At 54.3% G+C, this 19,017-nt stretch overlaps 1 protein-coding gene and 1 long non-coding RNA gene across 3 annotated transcripts; both read right to left on the bottom strand.

Annotated features, from left to right (window-relative positions):
* Nucleotides 1-789: 789 nt before the first annotated feature.
* On the bottom strand, nt 790-7,717 carry SLC32A1 (solute carrier family 32 member 1). 2 transcript variants are annotated; one of them, XM_068700643.1, is made up of 4 exons: nt 6,880-7,717; nt 6,155-6,188; nt 3,592-4,385; nt 790-2,912 (listed from the first exon to the last, which is right to left on the bottom strand). In XM_068700643.1, exons 3-4 carry the CDS (start codon nt 3,967-3,969, stop codon nt 1,725-1,727), a joined length of 1,566 nt encoding a protein of 521 aa, XP_068556744.1. In that variant the 5' UTR covers nt 3,970-4,385; nt 6,155-6,188; nt 6,880-7,717; the 3' UTR covers nt 790-1,724. The 2 variants fall into 2 exon arrangements, with proteins under 2 accessions (XP_068556744.1, XP_068556743.1); XM_068700642.1 differs by lacking the exons at nt 6,155-6,188; nt 6,880-7,717 and having other exon boundaries at nt 3,592-4,457.
* Nucleotides 7,718-10,751: 3,034 nt separating this feature from the next.
* Nucleotides 10,752-16,778, bottom strand: LOC137865605 (uncharacterized). Its single transcript, XR_011102015.1, has 3 exons — nt 16,212-16,778; nt 14,925-15,011; nt 10,752-12,550 (listed from the first exon to the last, which is right to left on the bottom strand). It is a non-coding gene; the product is annotated as an uncharacterized lncRNA (long non-coding RNA).
* Between the last annotated feature and the right edge of the window lie 2,239 nt (nt 16,779-19,017).

Here is a 19,017-nt window from a genome sequence, read left to right on the forward strand (position 1 = left end):
GGTGCTGCCTGCTCGTGCTTCCCTTCTCTGCTTCCCGAGGGGCGAGCAGAGCGAGGAGCCTTCGACTGCTCGGAGCAAAAAATAAAGAAAAAAGGGCAGAAATCGCCTTACAGCCCACCCAAAGCAGGAGCTGGATTTTTTTTTTTTTTTAATTTTTATTTTTTTGCTCACAGGGAAAAATATAAATCTATGCTGAATGAGGTTTAAAACCTAATTGCTAAGGTAAAACCTCCTCAAAGGTAGAGCTTCCCCAAACGCTTTCCATCCTCCCGTGCCCCTTTTGGCCCGTGAGGAGGCACAGAGAGGGGCAGGACAGCCCGGGGGCACCCGGCCAGGTCCCACAGCCTCCCGCAAGGACAGGGGGTGGTGGCTGCGGCCCTAAAAAGGGGGAGGTGGGGAGGAAAGGACCCCAAAAGCACGGCGCGGAGAGCAGCTGCAAGCCGCAGCCGTGCGGCAGCCAGCCCCCGGCACCGCATTGCGGGGCAAGGACGGGAGGGGGGCACAGCTCGGATCGGCTCGGATCGGCTCGGATCGAGTTGGATCGGGTTGGATCGGCTCGGCTCAGCACGGCTCGGCACGGCTGGGCACGGCTCGGCACAGTCCGCACGCAGCCCGGAGTCAGCTCGGTTCGAGCCAGGGCTGCTCCGAGCCCCGCATTTCGTTTTGCTGCCTTCATCTGTTTGCAGGGGGCTCGGACATTTGGGGTTTGGCTCCCCGCACCCCCTGCCCCATCCTATCAGCCCGCCCTCCCCTGCCCCCTGCTCAGCGAAGCAGGCCAGCCTCCTCGGATAGGTTTTCTCTTTATTGTTCGATATATTTATGTACCACATTATAAGTTAAAGATAGACTTTTGTTTTTCTGATATACATTTTTCATCTTATTTACCACAATTACACCACACATACATTGGAAACAGCTCCACGGATCTGGTAGATTGCACAGAATGAGTTTTGTCTTAGTTTTGTTTCTGTATCCTGAACGACGTCAAATCCGACAACATATATATGCTTTTCTTTTCATAATTTAGAAGTAACAATCGTTAAAATGAAACAAAACAAAACAAAACAAAATCACTGAGAAGTGGACTCCGGGTTTGTGATTTCAACCAGAGGCAAAATGTGATCGATGGGCAGCGCCGTTCCTCGGTGTGAGTCCGGGTGGGGGAATTCAGCAGTCCTGGCATCGCTGCAGTCATCAGCGTTGGGTTTGCTGGGCCGGCCACACAATCCGGGGCTCATTTACTTCTCTCTCAACCCATGTAAAATAAAGGAAGGGCCCTGCTCCCAGCGCCCGCAGCTTGCTCGCTTCCGTCTGTAAGCCCAGAGCCCCAGTCCCATCGGGTCGGTGCCTGTTCCTCCTCCTGAAGCACCGAGCTGCAGAGCTGTGAGGAGCAGTAAAGCTGCGATCGGTTCCCGACTGGTCCTTCGCGGGGGGGCCAAGCTTCAGGCAACTAGTGAGGAGATCGGGATGGGGCACCACGTATTTTCCTTTAAAACATTCTAAATAACAAAAAAATATATTTAACTCTTAGCTTATTTAAAAAGATGGCAGGGCGAACACTGTCTTCTCGTCTTATCTCATTTAATTTGCAGATTTCTAAGACATAGAATTTGTTGGATGCACGTAACGAAAATAATGACTCTCTTCATTCAAGGGATGCGGATTTTTTTGGCTATGCAGATGTTCGATGCAATTCTCTTGCTGCAGCCAGCTCTGGCCCCTCCTTAGTCTTCCGCATTGGTTCTGAAGGCCTCTATGAGGCCTTCCAAAGAGTGGATGAAGCCCGAGACGCTGCAGATACCCCCTATAACGAAAATGGCGACGTCGAAGAAGACGTGGTGCCACAAGAGCTTCCTCCACAAGAGTTTGAGGTGGAAAAGACTGGGGAGCAGGAAGCAGAGCCCTGCGCCTGTGAGGCTCCCGGTAAGACCCATCAGGAGGGCAAAATGCGGGACATAGATGGCCATGAGCAGGGTGAAGACTACCAGGGCGCATCTGAGGGTGAGTCCCCAGGACTTGAGCCGCCCGTCGCCCCCGTAGCAGTTGGGGAAGAACGCCCTGTTTCCGTCCTGGAAGAGGGATCGCTCCAGGACTTCCACAGCTGCAAAGAACGGCAGGGGGTAGGAGAGCAAGGCTTTGGCCACCAAGAAGATGTTGACTACTGCCCTAATGGTGGATGGCAAGTTGTCTGTGATGACCTCCTTGGTCTCATCAGCCCAGGTCAGATAGGCGACCAAGGCAAAGAGTCCCTTAAGGATGCAAGCTGCTATGTGAGTCCAGTTCATCATGCAGTGGAACTCCTTGGGGTTCTGCATGTTCCCCTCCAAGGAAGGCAGAAAGATCTGAGAGGTGTAGCTGAAGACAATGATGCCAATGGAGATGGGGAATTTCTTCACATCAATGTAAAACTTGACTTTGTCCCACGCCCAGTCGCGTGCCCTGGAGAGGCAGTAGGCGATCACCAGGATGTTGATCACAAAGTGGGCCAACGTGCAGAGCAAGCTGAACTTGGAGACTGCCTTGAGGTTCTTCAAGAACGCGCAGGGCAGGAGCACAGCCGTGGCAATGATGGACCACGACTTCTGGGAGACAGGCAGGTTGGGGAAGCTGTTGTACATCAGGTTCCCACTGACCACCACATAGAGGATGCAGGTCATGACCAGTTCAATGATCTGAGCCACGTTCACAATTCTGCCTCCGAGCGTGGGGAAGCGGGGCGCACAGCACGCGTTGGCTATGTCCACGTAGGAGTCTCTCACCCTGACTATCTCCCCATCCTCATTCTCTTCATAAAGACAGGCAATAAGGATTTTCCCAGTGTAGCAGCAAACCACCGCAGCGAAAATTATTAAAAAGAGTCCTAGGTATCCACCATGAAGGATGGCATAGGGCAGGCCCAGAACAAACATCCCCTAGAAAGAGACAAAATGGAAACCGTGTTGCTCGGCTCACCAAGGGGACCAGGCGGGCGCCTGCACCCAGGCACCCGCGGCCGCAGGCACACGCGCGTGCACGCGCACGCTGCCTCGCTCGCACACGGTGACACCAACGCAGCCATCCCACACTCACACCACACAATCACGGCCGCGCACGATCACACACAAACCCTTTTTCTCTCCGCCCACACAATTGCCCACGCAGCCACACGCGTGTCCTCGTGCACACCCACGTAATCGCACCCTGAGGTGCCCAGAGCAAGCAAGCACGGTTGGGCTTTGCCCAAATCTCCACCCTGTCTGTCCCCAGCCCCTCTCGGTGCACCTAGACCCCTTCACCCACTGGCACTGCCCCAAAGCTGGGGACACACATGGGGAGGTGGCCCGGTCCCCCCCCCCAGGCGCATCCCCCCAACCCGAGCTGCCCCATCCCACCCACTGCAGGGGACGTGGGCAACATGAAGAAATGCAGATTTTGGTCTTTTTTTTGTTTGTTTGTTTTGGTTGATTGATTATTATTTTTTTGGTCAGGTAGGTGGGTTTTTCCATTTCTTTTTTTTTCCCCCCCTCCAGGGGTGTTGCGGTCACCCCGGTGCGGGGATGGGAGCGGGGGCAACGCGTCCCGGTGCCGGTGGCAGCGGGTGCCCGGGCGTACCTGGATGGCGTTGGTGACATTCCAGCCCGCCTCCCACGCCGTGATCTTGGGCTTGCCTTGCCCGGAGAGCTCGGAGCAGACCCCCGCGTCCTTGGAGGCGGAGGGCGGCAGGGGGCCGGTGCCGTCCCTCTGGTAGTGGATGTCCCCCTCCAGGGGCGGCTCGCCGCCCTCCTCGCCTCCCTCGCCCTTGAGGATGTCCATCTGCAGCCCCTGCCGGTGCTCCATGTCCAGGTCGTCGCAGTGGGCGAAGCCCACCGCCTCCTCGTCGGTGGCCGCCTGGAAGCCCATCCTGGCGAACATGCCGCTCATCTTCGCCTGGGACTTGTTGGACACGGAGGTGGCCACGTTGGAGAGCTTGCTGCGGAGGAGCGTGGCCATGGTGGCGGCTCCGCACCCGGCGGTCGGATGGACCCGACGGGGAGGGCGAGCGGCGGGGGGCGGCCGGGAGCCGGGCTCCGGGAAAAGGGCGGCGGGGGCGGTGCGGGGGGGCTCTGCCGAGCCGCTACCTCCGCTCCCGGGCGCGCTGCGAGCGGCTGCGCTGCGGGCGGCCCTGGGGCATGCCCCCGCGGCGGGCAGGTGCGGGAGCGCAGCTCCCCGCCCGCTCCGCGCCCCTCCGCCGGTCCCCGCGGCCGGGCTGTGCTGGGGGGCGACGGTGGGAGGCTGTCCCCGGACGGTGGCTGTCCCCGGACGGCTGCTGTCCCCGGACGGAGGCTGTCACCAGCCGGCGGCTGTCACCAGACGGGCAGCGCGAGCCCCTGGCAGAGCGCGCCGCGTCTCCATCGCAGTGCGCCCACCTCGCGGGGAGAAGAGAGGGGAGAGGAGTGCTGCAGTTCTGGGGGAGGTACCAGCGGCCCCGGCCAAGCCCAGCCTCCCCCCCGCGGCACGGCGACACCCACGCCCGCCGGGCCCCGCCAGCAGCGCCGCAGCGCGGCCCCCCCGGCCCCGCAGCCCCCGCCGCCGCGCCCCGACCCCTTCCCCGCTCCGCTCCGGGGGCGGCCGAGGCACAAGAGCCCCCCCGAAGGGGCGGACAAAGGGGCTCCCGACCGCTCCTTAACGGAATTTTCCTCCCCAGAACCCCTCCCTTTTATTTTCTCTACCCAAAATTACGCGCGGCCCCTTTGGAGGCTGGGGGCAGCTTGGGCAGGGGAGCCCCCGGCAGCTGCGGGGCACGGAGTGCCGGGGGGGCAGCGGTGTGCCAGCGGTGTGCCAACGTGCCAAAGTGCCACCGATGTGCCACCGATGTGCCAAAGTGCCACCGGAGCGTCACCGACGTGCCACCGGGGTGCCGAGCCCCGGCCGGGTTCTCTTTGCGCTTCCCCCGATCTTAACGCAGAGATTCCCCTTTCTTCTAAAAACTACACAAATACAGCTCGGGATTTTCGTTTTGCCTCCAAACGCCCGCGCTGGTTTGGCACGGAGGAGCCTGGCCGCGGTTCTTTGTTCGCGTGTTTCCGAGGTGCGCAGCCAGCGCGGCGACAGGAGAAAAAAAGGGGGCCCTTCCCCAAGGGGGGGGCAGCTGGCTCGTTTGTTTCTTTGGGAAGGTAAAAAGGAAACTCCGTTTTATTGGTTTTATTTTTTTAAAATTACAGAAGAAAGGAAAAGCCAGCGGTAAATCATTTCCTAATATCGGGGCAGGGAGAGGGGGGGGATGCGGATGCAGGTGGGATGCGGCATCGAGCAGAGCTTCCAGAAAACGCTTTGAATCCCCCCCCCTTTTTTTTTTTCCTTTCATTTTTTTCCTTTTTTTTTTTTTTTTTTTTTTTTTTGACGGAAGGAGGAAGAAAATTGGGTGCAAAGCGGCTGAAATGCGTCAGAAAGAAACATCCCCGGTGAGGGTTTCTCACAGGGCTCTCTCGGCCGCTGCTTCCCCCCTGACACCGGACCCAAATAATATAAAAAAAATATATTTTTGTAAATGTAAAAAAAAAAATTAAAAGCGAGTGAAAGGAAGACGGCGAGGCACGGCGTCTCTCTGCCTTCGCTGTGCGGGGGAATTATCACATATCAGTGCACAAATAGGTCGAGAAAGCAAAAGAAAAAAGAAAAACCAAATCCCCAAAAAACCCAACGACTGCGACGATGAGCACCTCGGGGGTTAATTCAACGATTTTGTTGTTGTCGTTGTTTCTTTGTTTTGTTTTTCTTGGTTGTTTGTTTTGTTTTGATTTTGTTCTTAATTTAGCCTAAGACGAGTTCATTGTAAAAGAGGATGTGAAGGAGACCTGTTTCCAGGGGCTGCAGGGGGCATCAGGGAGGGGGAAAAAAATCAAAACGAAAATTCACCCAAATCGCCGTCTGGTGCGTGAATATTCCCTAAAACCGCCCTGGCGCAACCCCCCCGCCCCTCTCCTCCCCTCGGCCCTGCCCTGCAGCAGCCGGGGGGGCTCCGCCGCAGCCCCCAGCACCCCCAGGTCCTGGGGAGGGGAAGGGGACCCCGGCACTGCGCCTGGAGGGGGAGAGGGGCTTCGGGAGGGGGGATTGGGTAAGGGGGCTTTGGCAGAGGGCATTTGGGAGAGGGGTTTTTCGAGGGGGGGAGCTAGGAGGGGGGCTTTGGGATGCTCACTGCGTGGTAAGGATGCGTCGGGTTCCGGAGACACCTTTTTAGAAAAAAATAAACAATTAAAAACGAAAAGACCACAAAACAAAATCAAAGATTGTCCCCGGAGCTGGGGGAGAAGCCCCGCTCCCTTGGGGGGGCTGCCCCGGCCGGGCTCTGCGACCCCCCCGTCGGATCGTGCCTCCGGGGGAGGACGCTTGGGGAAGAGCTGCCGAGGGGGGGAGGTCTTCACCCGACCCCCCGGCAAATCCCCTGCAGAGCCCTGGACACAGAGACAATGGGAACCGGGGGGGCGCGGGGGGGGGCGGACATGCAGGGGACGCGGGGGGTGTAAGCGACAACGAGGGGACAGGAGGCGCAGGGGACCCGAGGGGTGCTGGAGGTGGCCCCGGGGTGCCCCCGGGTTCAGGCTCCAGCATTTCCTCGCCGCGTCTCCCCCCTCCCGTTGTGCCCCCCCCTCAAACACAACCCCCGGCCCTGCCGCCCCTCCTGCCCCGGGCCCGAAGGAAGGGGAAGGAGAATTCCTTCGGCAGCGCCTGGAAAGAAAAGCAACCCTGAACTTGGAGCGGCGGCCAGAAACGGGGGCAAAGCGCACCGGAGGGAGGGGAAAAAATAACAATAACAATAATAATAATAAAATGAAATAAAAAAGAGAACAAAAGGGGAAAGAGGCAGAGGAAGAGAAGGAGAAGAGAAGCGCGGAGAGAAGAGGGGAGGGCTGGGGCATTTACCTCTGCTGCTCGCCCCATCGCTGCCCGCAGCCGGAGGGGATGCGGGATGCAGGGTGCGGGATGCGGGGATGCGGCCGCCTTACTCCCGGCTCCCCCTAACTCCTAATTACCCCGAGCAGGATAAGCCGAGGCAAACCTTATCCAAAGGTTAGCGGGTCTCAGGGGGGCGTTTGAGCTGCGAATCCTTTCAGAGGAAGCAAGAAGGAGAGCGCGCAAACGAGCCGCAACCCGGAGCTGCCGAGGGCTCCCCGCCGCCCGGCGCTGGGGTTTTCGGGCACCGCTCTCCCCGCGGAGATGGGGCTGGGGGGTCCTGGCCCTGCTCGGGGGGCTCAGCCCAGCTCCTGGGGGTGCAGCTCCCCGGGACCCCCCCCCCACGCTCCGGCAGATCCAGCCGGAGGCGCGCCGCTGCCTTATCTCCCCAGAGCAGGCTCGGGGGCTCGCGGCTGGGATTTCTGATTAACCAAGTGAGGGCAAAAGAGCTATTCACGCTCAAAAAATCGTTTGAGGAAGGCAGGCAAGGCCAAGCCGAGCAGGCTGCCCTCCCGCACAGCCCGCACCGCCAGCCCCTCTCCGGGCCGCGGCTGGCCGGGCGCGGCGGGGCGGTGCGGGAGCAGGACGGGCAGCCCCGCGGTCAGGGACCCCCACCCCAAAGGAATCGTTCCTGCGCTTTTTGGGGGCTGCGTTCTTCCTCAAACACAGTGTCACAAATCGCATCTGAAATTTAGATGCTTCCATATGAACAAGGGGATTTAAGGCAATTCCTGCGTGCTCAGCTTCATCCCCCTCTGCAACGAGCGTGGGGGTCCAAATGCCCCCCGATTCCTGCACAGACTCCACGCTTACAGCACAAAAATTCCCCCCCAACACCCTGTCCCCCCCAAAACCTGCTGCTGGGCATCACAGCAGAGCTGCCAGCCGCAGTGCCGAGAAGGCCGGGGGGGCAGCTTCTCCCCCAAACCCTGCCAAAATCCTCCCCGGCCACAGCTGCCGAAGAACCGACCCACCTGGCGCAGACCTGGCGCAGGTCAGCCCGGACACATGGCTTGGAGAAGCGACCCCAGCCCCAGACACGTGCCCAGGTACCTACAGGAGTGCTGGCAGAGGCCAGAAGAGGCCCACCTCACCTCCAGCCGCCGCTGGAAGCCCCCCCTGCATTTATTGCCCCCCACCCCAGCAGCAGCAGCGAGCTCCATCCCGGCTCCGCCGCCCCGTCCTCCCTCCGGCACCGCGGGGGGAACTCTGACAGGATAATGAAGAGTTGCACGGTGTACTATAAAAAGGCAATTAGACAAACTGCTGGATGGGGACCAGCTCCCGTGACCTAGTTAATAGCTCGGGGAATTTCAGGAGGGTAGGGAAGGAAAATGGAGCCGTGGCAGCGCGCTGCGCAGGGCGAGCGGGGCTGGAGGAAGAAGGGCTGCAGCCGGCAGCCTGAGCCCCCCCGGGAAAGCAGCCCCACGAGCATGGAGCTGACAGCCCTGTCCCGGGTCACACCTTGCCCTTCTTGCACATTTTCAGTCCTTGCTGTCTGGGTATTCAGGGTGAAGATGCTGCATGTGGTATAAACGCTCGCTGCTTGGTTCGTACCTGGGGTCTTGGGGAGGCTGAATTCATTCGCAGGATGGTTTCCGAGTCAGAGACAATTAACTGTAGGCTGAATTATAATTGCCATGGAAATGCATGATGGAATAACATCCAAAAGGAAAGTCTCCAGGAGAATGCCCATAATGGATGGGTTGGATTTATTTTTTTTTCTTTTACTGAGCACAAAATGGCTGCCCAAACTGCAGAGACGTAAAACAAAGAGCAGGCGAAGGGCTGCGATACCGTCACCACAGATTAACACAGTTTGTGGTTTAGCCCAGGAGAAAATCCACCTGAAGAACCCATAAAAACTAAATAAAGGCTTCTTGATCTGACCTCAGTGTTTGCAAACAGGGATCTGTAAGAGGGAGACGACCTGTGCAGGAATTTCTGTGACTGCCACATCCCAGAAGAGCCATGATAAACCCTGATCATCTATAGACTAAACATTTATCATCATCTGACTACAACATGTTCTTAACGATACTTCCAATAAATTGGAATTAAATTTAACTCAGAGTTTGGCTTTATTGTTGTCATAAAAATTAAGTGATAGCCATTGGTTATTTGCGATGCCAAATTCCCAGGTCTCTGCACGAGCAGTACTGGTCCCATGAGCTTAGCAGCACTTCCATTGACATAATATCCAAAGCTCCGTCACTGTTAACTATGAAGGTATGTACACACGCTTGTGTTTCACAGAGATGATTACAAACTAGGGAAGAGCACGCTTTGTGTGTGCCAAGATTTTCATTTCAACTTTTAAACAAAAAGCCCTCCTCTCCGGCAGCTGTAGACTCCAAGTGCTGCTTTCCAAAACGGAATCAGCTCAGCAACCTTCCTGCAGCATGAATTTGAGCTTGTGCGGGGATTATTTTGGGGGTGTGATTTCAAACTGAGCCCCAATGGCTGCAGCCTGTTGTCGCAGACCCTGTGGCCGTGGCCACACATGTATCCTTGCCCCCTGCCTCTAGACCCCAGCCCGCTGCAGGCTCAGCTCCTGGCCAGCAGCACCCATTCCCAGCCCGGATCCGGCCCCGCTGCCCGGTCCTGTGCCTGGGCACTGAGGCTTCAAAGCAGGGCAGAAAAGCTGCTGTAATGGACAGGGGCTGGGCTGCAAAGGAAATTCCTTTCCGTACGGTCTGTAGTGAGATTATGTCCCAGTAATGAAGATTTTTTTTATCCTGTATATTTATCACATGATTTAAAATTATTTTTTCTTATTTTTTTAAGACTGTGCAGGCTCTTGCAGGGCCTTACAGAGCAGAGCAGCAGTGCTGGCAGCCTGCTCGCCTTTGGGGCTCAATTTCAACGAGGTCCATCCCCATCTGCTCCTTTGCCTTCTCCCCTTCGTGCCCGGTTCTGACAGCAGCACAACAACCACACGGACGGGCACCCGCACCTCCCGCCAGCACCATCCCGGCACGTCGGGCTCATGGCTCTGAGGGCGGCTCCTGCCAGCACGACCACGCAGCCCACACGCAGAGGTTGCTGTTTCCAAACCCGCAGCCTCCACACGCTGGTGTCAGCAAGTATTTCTTGCCAGAAGCCAAAAATAAAAGCCACGTAGGGGAAGCAGTCAAGGTCAGGGCCGCGCAAGGCGTAAGGAAAAGCAAGGAGCGCAGCGAGGCATGGCACTGCGCCATCCGAAGGGAAAGGCAGCTCAGCCCCGTCAGTACCACCACGTCTTGCTGCTGGAGGGGATGACCCAAACCATTGGGCTGTGCTGGAGGTCACCAGTCCGCCGTGGGCCTCCAGCGGGAGAGATTTGGGTGCTGGTGGGCACAGGCTGGGGGCTGTGCTCGGCTCCTGCAGCGCAGGCAGAGCACCGCTCTTAAAAAATAAAGCAAACATCAGCGACTTGTTTTGCAGAAAGGTTCCTCACACGTTGCCCTCTTTCACCTCACACGTATCCGTGTGATCTGGGTGATCTGCAGCACTGGGGAACCTGCAGGGCCCCAGGACAGGTCGTTCAGCAGGATTCCTGCAGCAGAAGCAGCTGTTTGGGCCCGGATCACCAGGGCAGCACGCACAGGCTCTGCCTGATGGCAGCCTCCACGCCAACAGGGGCTGAGTCCCAGGCCTGTGCCTTTATCATGAGGAGCATCCACTTACTGGTTTAGCCACTGGCTCTGATTCCATTTCAAATGCTCTTCCAGCCTGAAAACCATTATTATTATAATTATATTTTCTTAGGTGTCAGTTTTTGCTTCTTTCTTTTTTTCTTTCTTTCTTTTTTTTTTTCTTTCTTTCTTTTTTTCTTTCTATCATTTGTTCATTCATTTGTTTTGTTCTTTTTGGATTTTCTTCTCTCTCAGATTGGTTTTATTTTACCTCTACAAAAGAGGCAGTGTAACACAGAGCCCCACCATGCTCCCCATGCATTTCTGCTCCTTCTCTGTGAGAGAAACCCCAGGGCTGATCCCAGCCCCTGCAGCCATTCAGGTCACACTGCAGGTTTCAGAGGGGTTTCACCTTCCCGTGCTGTTGTCCTTCCATCTTATCTCACACCACAAGTTCAAACGAGGGGAATCCTGCTGCCGTCATTGCTCTTCCCCCACTGCTATCAGCATCGCCTTCTCCATGGGTGAGCTCTGGGCAGGAGGGGGACGCACTGCTTGTGTCCCAGGAAAGAGGGGCTGAAACCCAAATGTAACAAAGACCCAGATGTGCAAGTCTGGATCCCAGAGCTGCTTTGAGGTGTCTGTGCGTGCTGCTGTGGCCCGGCTATGTTATCCCTCCTGCAGGCAGGTGCCCCGCAGCGCCAGCACCTCTGTGAAAGCTCCTTCCCTGCTCTGGCACTGGGGCTGCTCTGGGATGGGATCCTCCGAGGCTCCAGGCACTGCTCCTGCCCTGCACAGTGATCCGGGGGTCTTCGGATACAGGAGCCAGTCTTTGAGCCGTATTTATGACCTTCCATTCATTTACACCTTGGCTTAGACCTCTGCAGATGTGTACCAGAATAGTCATTGCTCAGGGGAGCCTTAAGAAGGCACAAAGCCCTTCAACTTTGAAGACAGCAGCCCATAAACTCAAAGGATTACTATCAAACGGTTGTTAGAGTAAACCTTTTGGCATCATGACAGCATCTTCTTTTAATAGAAAAGTACTTCTTAAGCAATTTAGTTAATTTGATTTATAAAAAAATAATAGAAATTTGGAGAGTGTAAAACCTCAGGAAAAGAACAGCAGGGAAGGCAGCTCTGTGATTACCTCCCCCTGCACACACACAAATTATGGCTGGGATAAATTAGCCTTAAAGGTACTGCCACTTCTCCACGGAGCACCTGAGAAAGCTGAGTGTGAAGTGCTGCGAGCCTGGGAAAGGAGAAGATGTGTGAACTGAGAGCAGGATCGTGGTTTGGGAGCTCCCTCCTGGTCCTGAACTCCCTGATGTTTGGGTTCATTTACTGACTAAATGTGGTTGTGCTGGGTGAAGACCCTGCAGACCCATTCCCCTCTCACCACCACTTCCCCACCCCAGGAGGTGCTGCTCAGGATGTCCCCTGAAGGTGCTCTCTGACAGGCAACTGCAGAGGAGTTCGAAGCTGCCAGCTCTGATAATTGGATGTGGAATTACCCCTGCCCTTTTTTCTCTCCACTTTCACTCAGGGCTCTGCTCACTGGGTCCTGGTCACTGTGACCTTGCAAGTCCCCATGCCGCAGGCAAGCCACCAGGAGAAACACCTCCTGAGTCAGACCTAATGTTGCTTCAGATCATTGCCTTGGTTCCTCAGTTCTGTTTGTACCCATCAGTCAGAGCTTCCCGAGGAAATTCAACCTTAAAATGATTTTTCCATTAACCTTCCCCATAGGAAGCTTCCTGGGAGAATGATAAAGCGGTCACCTTGAAAACAGCTCGGACGGCAGCTGAAAAGAGGTCAGGCACCAGCCCAAAGGTGGCATCCAGCTGCGGTGACAGCCGAGGGGAGAGCAGCCAAGGAGCAAACATTGCGGGAAGAAAGTTCTGGAAAGCTCAGCTGCCGAGCAGGCTGGGGCTGCGAGCAGGTCGCCCACATCCCCTGGAGCTCAGGTGGTGCCCGGCAAGGAGATGGAGGTGGAGGTGTCCGCAGAGCTGTCACTGGGGCTGAAAGCAGGGAGATAAGTCAATAATTGGGTAATCAGCAGCCTCTTACTTTTCTAATGAACCCGTAGGACAGGGATTTCCCCCGGCGCCCTCCCTCTCCTTTCCTGGAGCTCATCTTTCACTTTGTCGTGCAATTCCCTGCTGGCCAGCCGCAGCCTGCCGCGCTCCCTTCCCATTACACACTCGGCTGAGCCGAGGACGAAAGGGCCCCGGATTCCAGCGAGAAGGTAATTAATTGACTTTCCACTCTCGTTGCTATGCGGCAAAGGTGGAAGCCGCAGCAGCTACAGTTCATCCCTAATCCTGGAGGATTAGTCGTGAGTGGCAGCGTTATGGAGGCGATCACCTGGACACGGCAAGGGACCAGGAGCCCTGGGTGGCATCGGCCACGTGTGGGTACCTGCAGAGCTCCTCCTGGGTGCCCTTTCTGCTTTAAACTCACAACATGGGTAGAGATCATGGCCCCTGAGCCATCCCTCGGCGTGCTCCAGGCAGAAGCAACAGCACTGTCCAAGGCTGTAGGCAAAATCCACGGTGGCTCTCCCCATCCCCAGCGAGCACCTTCCCTTGTGCGAGCAGGGCGCTGCGCCTCCAGGGCGCCCAGACCAGCTCCCTGGTGCCATGGCATAGGGAATCCTACCAGAATTCCTTAAACAGTCATTCCTCAGCTTAAAACATTAAAGATAATTCTCTGCAGCAGAGACAGGACAGCTCACATGTGGAAAATCATTGGTATGTTGGAAATGTGTGCGAATTTCCACGCTAAACACAGTGAAAACAAGTTGTGCTCTCTTCAGCGGCAGTGATGAGTAGCTGGGCAAAAACAGACCAGTTCTGGTACTGGAAGAGCTAGTAACACACAGGAACGCTTTCCTACTAAGCTTTATAAAGCCTGTAGTAAACCTGAGTAAGAGAGCAACTGTTTCATTAATCGTGCAAGAGAACTTATTCTCCCCAAGCTATGCATTTCTCTGATGGTTTGCAATTCCGCTTTGTAAACACCTTTGAAACCCTATTTTAACGGTGTGCAGCCCACCTGCAGCACCCAGTCCCCCATATCCGCTGTGCATCTGGTGCTGCATCCGTCCATGCTGCCGTTAAATCCTCTTGAGCATATTTATGGTCGAGATCTAAGGAGACCTGATAAGGAAGGGTTACCTAGGAGAGGAGATGCCAGCAGACCCAGGGGTCTCCAAGCTGTGCAGGGAGAGGACGTGCTCACTGGGACAGGTGAGACTCAGAACCCGAGCTGCTATTTGGGCACGTCCATCCACACCGGGGCTTCTCCACACACTGGGATTTGGGGAATTCACTGGGGCTCCCCCGAGCAATCAGCGGCTGCCCCCTGATTTCTCACTTCCCTGCAGCGCGATGCCTCCAGCCCCACCAGGACCTGATGCGCTATTTGCCTGAGAAGGTCAGCAGCAGAGCAAATATTTGCCTTTCCTGTGTCTCATTCAGGGCTTTAAAAGAATTAAAGTTGTATTTTATGATCAAATCTGTATCTCTCTCTCTTCTTCAGTTCCTTTTACTGTCAGGCAGTCTCCTTTGATTTTCAGTGAGCAACAACGCAGTGTGAGAACACACAAATACAAAACATGGCAGGTTCCAAACCTGCGTCCTCTCGATAGCACCAAAAAGCATCATTTTAACCTAATGTTTCAGGATGTCAGCATCACCTTACACACAGTTGACACAGACTGAAATGTAAGGTGACCTGTTTGGGAAGATGCTGCCACTGCCCCGTGGAGCAGGATGCAGCCAGGATGACAGCAGTGTTACCAACGAGGGGCGCGGGGTGTCCGAGCAGATCAAGAAGTCACCGGCCCTGGGGTGAAATCCGTGAGATCCCCATCTGCTTGCAAAGTCAGGGCCAGCTTCAAATCTACTCCACCTGTAAAAGCGCAAGGCTTGAGCCTGAGTCTCACCCTGCTTTGGTTCCGCACAGACCTGAGCACAGGCGGTGAGCACACGGAGCTGTGAACGCGGCCTCGGCTGCTGCTGTGCCCCAACAGCACCAGGAGGAAAAGCACTGCTAAGGGTGGCTGCTGACTGCGCACGGCCAGGTCAAGGCAAATCCATCTTCTGAAATCCCTAAAAGCAACATCCTTCAGTATTCTTTGAGCATCATGAATGACCTTATTCATCCCAATGTGCTGTTTACCCTGAAACCTACTGAAGGTGACTTGCCAGCAGCTGGTTTTTGTGATCCTCACAAACCACGTGGCTGCACAGTCGGCGCTACAGCAGCAGAGAAGCGTGCAGGCAGTAACAGCATCCCATGGAGCTATTTTCAGATGTTCCCAGCCGCCCTCTGCATCACCATGGATGAGGGATTTCTGCTTGCATCATCACCAACATTAAATGTATTTACCTGCATAATAGCCGTGCTTCCCTCTCTCCTCCCCACCAGTTTGCTATCAGGAATGGCAATAGAGCTCCGAGATGCACTCCAGAGATACTGAAAAAAAAAATCAAAGCTAAGCTATTTTGCTGTTCGAACATTTACCACCTCACACAGATTTCAGCAGCTTGGAATTTACAGCACACTGCGGCCCGAGGCTGAGAAGAGGCATTTCTGAATGGGCACACACCCTGCTGCAGGGCACCGTGCTTGGGGGAAGCAGGTTTATTGCCCGAGCCATTACAAAATGAGTTGTTCTCTAACATGTGGAGCTGACAAAATGCCTGTGTGTGCCCCATACGTACATAAAACTGCTATATGTACAAATACAGCGGCTACAGTAGACTCCTTTTTATTTTATTTTTCCCCAGGGAGCAAGCTGGCCTGTTATGCCCCTAAATTCTCCCTAGGGCTCTACTCTGTTTGCTGCTGGGCAGATAGTGGAGTTGCAGCCATTCAACATCCACCCTATGTGCCCCAGTGGCCCCCTTGCTCAGAGGTTCACCCTGCTCTTTTGGGGCCAGGAATGCCGAGCAGCAAGCCCCGACTCACGCCGTTCAGCAACACGGAGCCAAGCAGGCTCGGAGCTCCGAGGCTGGAGCATTTTGCCGCGCTGCCAATACGCCACGCAGGTGATGTATGGACGGAGAGCCAGACATGAGGCGTACACAGAGCAGGGGGCTGTGATGATGTAGATAGCAGGCCCGAAGCAGCAGGAGCCGTGGGGGACTCGTTCCTTGCCTTATCTCTCTCTCCCAGTGGCCGCCGTCGGCTTGGCCGTTCCCGACGGCAGGTCCCGGGAGGACGCGGCCGCCAGCGCTGCCGCCCGATAAGGGACCACGGCCGCGTGTCGTGCATCTTTCCCTACACGCATCGCGCAGCCACAGCGGGCGTTGTGCCTTTCTGAGAGCTGAGGAGATGCGGGAGAAAGCAGATGCAAACAAATTCTAATTAAAATGCAGGGGTTGGCTCGTGGTGTCACGGCGTTTGCAGCGGAGACCAGCCTGATATTTGCATGCTACAGTGTAAAGTGCAAGATTGTGCTGAACGCCACGGGGACAGCCAGGGGGGAGCAACACGATAGGTACCCCAGGAAAAAAAATAAAAGGGTCTGCACAGAAAATTCAGCATATTTTGTTCCCAGTCCCCATAGCATAACATCAGGAATGGGACTTGGCGTGGGTGTTTTGAGGTGCTCCACACGGAGCAGCCCATCCCCGAGAGCAGCAGCATTCCTGCCCTGCCTGCAACACGCACCTGCTCCGAGCTGCAGCCTCTGGTTTCCTCCTGCAGCTGCATTATGCTGTAAGTAAAAAAGCAAAGCTTTTTACGGTATTATCCCTGCAGCTCCTTATGGGCACAGAGATCTCCATCACCACTGACTCAACTAAAAAAAAACACAAGGTGAGGAAAGGATGGTCAAGTACTTGTAGCTATGGATGTACAAAACCCACAGCCTATGCACATATAGGCATGGAAACGTTCATCTGCTTACCCAGAGATATTTATTTGCCTGAGGTCATTAGGAGTAAGTTTTAGATATCCCCTGCTCTGGAGGATCTGGCAAAGAAGCTCCCAGCAGGTCGTGCAATGGTCAGCGTCTGACTCACAGGCGTGGAGTCGGGCTGGAAGCACAGCGGCACTGGGAAGTTGGAGGTGCAGGTCCCAAATACGAGCTGATGGCGGGGGAAGCGCACACTGCACCAGTGGGACATGGGCTGCCTCTCAGGAATCTCCTCTGCATTGGGAACAGACTAAAAGCAAACTCTGGGCATCAAGTTAAAAACAGGAAAAGCTCTGGACAAATCAGACACGCCAAGGAATTCCTTCTGTAAACAAGAAAAGTCCAGATTTTTTTTTTTTATTTTATTTTTTTAAAAGACCATTTAAAGCTACATTTTTCCTATGTCTCAGCATGTCTATTGAAAAAATAGGAACAGTAAACCTTATTTTATTCATAGATTTGGGGGAATGATCATTTAAAATGTATATGTGTATATATATATAATTTTATCTCTGCCTTTAAGTCACCGTGCTTTCAGCATTTCTTTCCATGCACCTGAATCTAATCCCACGGCAAGAGGTGGAAGAATTTTTACAGCTTTTAGTGGGAGCTGGATCAGACCCATCAGGAATTTTAAACCTTGGGTTTTCTGTGTGTGTTTTTGGTTTGTTTGTTTGTTTCCTCCCGCATTTCAGGATTTCTGTGTTTAAGAATTGGTTATTTTCCAGCCTGCTAATGTTTTCAATTACACGAAGCCCAATTCAATATCTCTACCTGATTGGGAGACAGCAGGAGCTGGCTTTTTGTGTTCTGTGACCTAGAGCTGACTCCATTTGCTGCCTATCTGACTAACTAGTGAAGCAGAAAATGCACACAATACAGCACAATTAATGCCAGGCTGAAAAACACACCAGATCCCAGCGGAGAGGAAGAAATTAGGCTCTTGCACAGTGAAGGAGTTTGTTGATGATGTTTTTCTATTTATAACGTTTTAAAGGGCAGGGGGGTGAGCTAGGCTTAGTGGAAAACCCTTTTTTTTCCTTCCAAAATTGGCTTAATTTTTTTAAATTGCAGATGATAATAGCAAAATTCACACCAGCTGTGTGGCACTGGAGACTGCCAAGAGAGAGGAAAAGGTTTGTGTGGCCGTAAACAATCGGTCTCTCTTAGCAAATACAGCAAAATATTTAAATCTACTGAAAGAAAAAAAAATAATAAAGAAGAACCTTCAAGTGATACACCTTGCTATTACAACATATACCATTAAACAGGAATTGATTGCAAAGGCAGGGTAGCTTGGCTGCCTTTTTTTCTGTCTCCCTACCCAAAGAGACGAGAGGTGTTGGAGGCAGCAGCACCGACACTGTGCTGGTGATCTCTGCTCTCAGAAAGGCCACTGATGAGATGTTTTTTTCCTGCCGGGTCTTAACCTGAGCTGGAAATTGTCTTGCATACCAGGCTCCTTCACAGGCACCACAGCAGACCCAGCTCCAGCAGCACGAGCTGTGTCCCTGTGACAAGGACAAGGCGAGCAGGACCTGAGTTATCCGGATGAGCAGTGGAAAGGGGAAAGATGTGCGGAGGTATCTCAGTGCTTCACATTTGTAAATCAGGAATTCAGTGCTGATGTCCCTATTTTCACTACCCTTCTATTCCAGGCTACTTCATATGTTTTTCCTGTTTGTTTTATTTTTACAAAGGGCAAACCCTACCCCCGGGGATGCCAACAGGACACAGACAGTCCTTACCAACCCTTCGTAGAGGCAGGCTGCCACGTTTAGAGTCAGTCTAGAGGTCCCCTTAATTTTCTGCCAGCAAGCCGCCACTCCTCTGCCTCCCACACATGGCCCCTCAGTGCAGCACACGCCGAGCATCTCCCAGCAAAGCCAAAATACAGCCTTCCATCCTACACGCCTCTTGTCCCTCTATGCGTGGAGAGGTTAATGGTGAGAGAACAACCAGCAACGCTTCCCTTTATTGTCGCTGTCAGCCACGAGCTTCACACACTGCGCAGAGGCAGGCACTGCGCCGAACACAGAAGTATTTGTTTCCCCACAGCCTGCCTGTCACAGCCACGAGAGAAAAACAGATTTCTCCACCACTACCAAATCTACCTGCAGGACAACTCAGTAGGGCGCAGTAGCAACCCCATGGTACTTACAGAGAACAGGATTTCTTTACGTAGTCAAACCCCCAGGATTTTAAACTGAATTCAGCAACTTAGGTTCAAAATCCAAGCTCTCTTGGCTGTAACTGCAGACTTGAGGGACTGAATCACTGAAAAAATTGGGTTTCAGACCGGTTGTGAACCAGGGAAATGGGAGCACCTGTGTGACCACAGGTGGCTTAAGAGCAACTTCTCAGCACTCAGGAATTCAAAGGAAAAGTCGATGCAGAGGGGGAAAAAAAGCATGCCATCGCCTGGCTTTGTGCATATTAACATAGCTCTGCTTGTGTGTTTGAATAGCTTTTGAAAAATAAATGGGCTCCGGCTTAATACCATTCACTTTAACACAAACAGGTTTTGCTCATCCTTTCTGGGGAGCAGAGGGCAAGCAC

The sequence above is a fragment of the Anas acuta genome, chromosome 16 (genome assembly GCF_963932015.1).
Source record: "Anas acuta chromosome 16, bAnaAcu1.1, whole genome shotgun sequence".
NCBI lineage: Eukaryota > Metazoa > Chordata > Aves > Anseriformes > Anatidae > Anas > Anas acuta.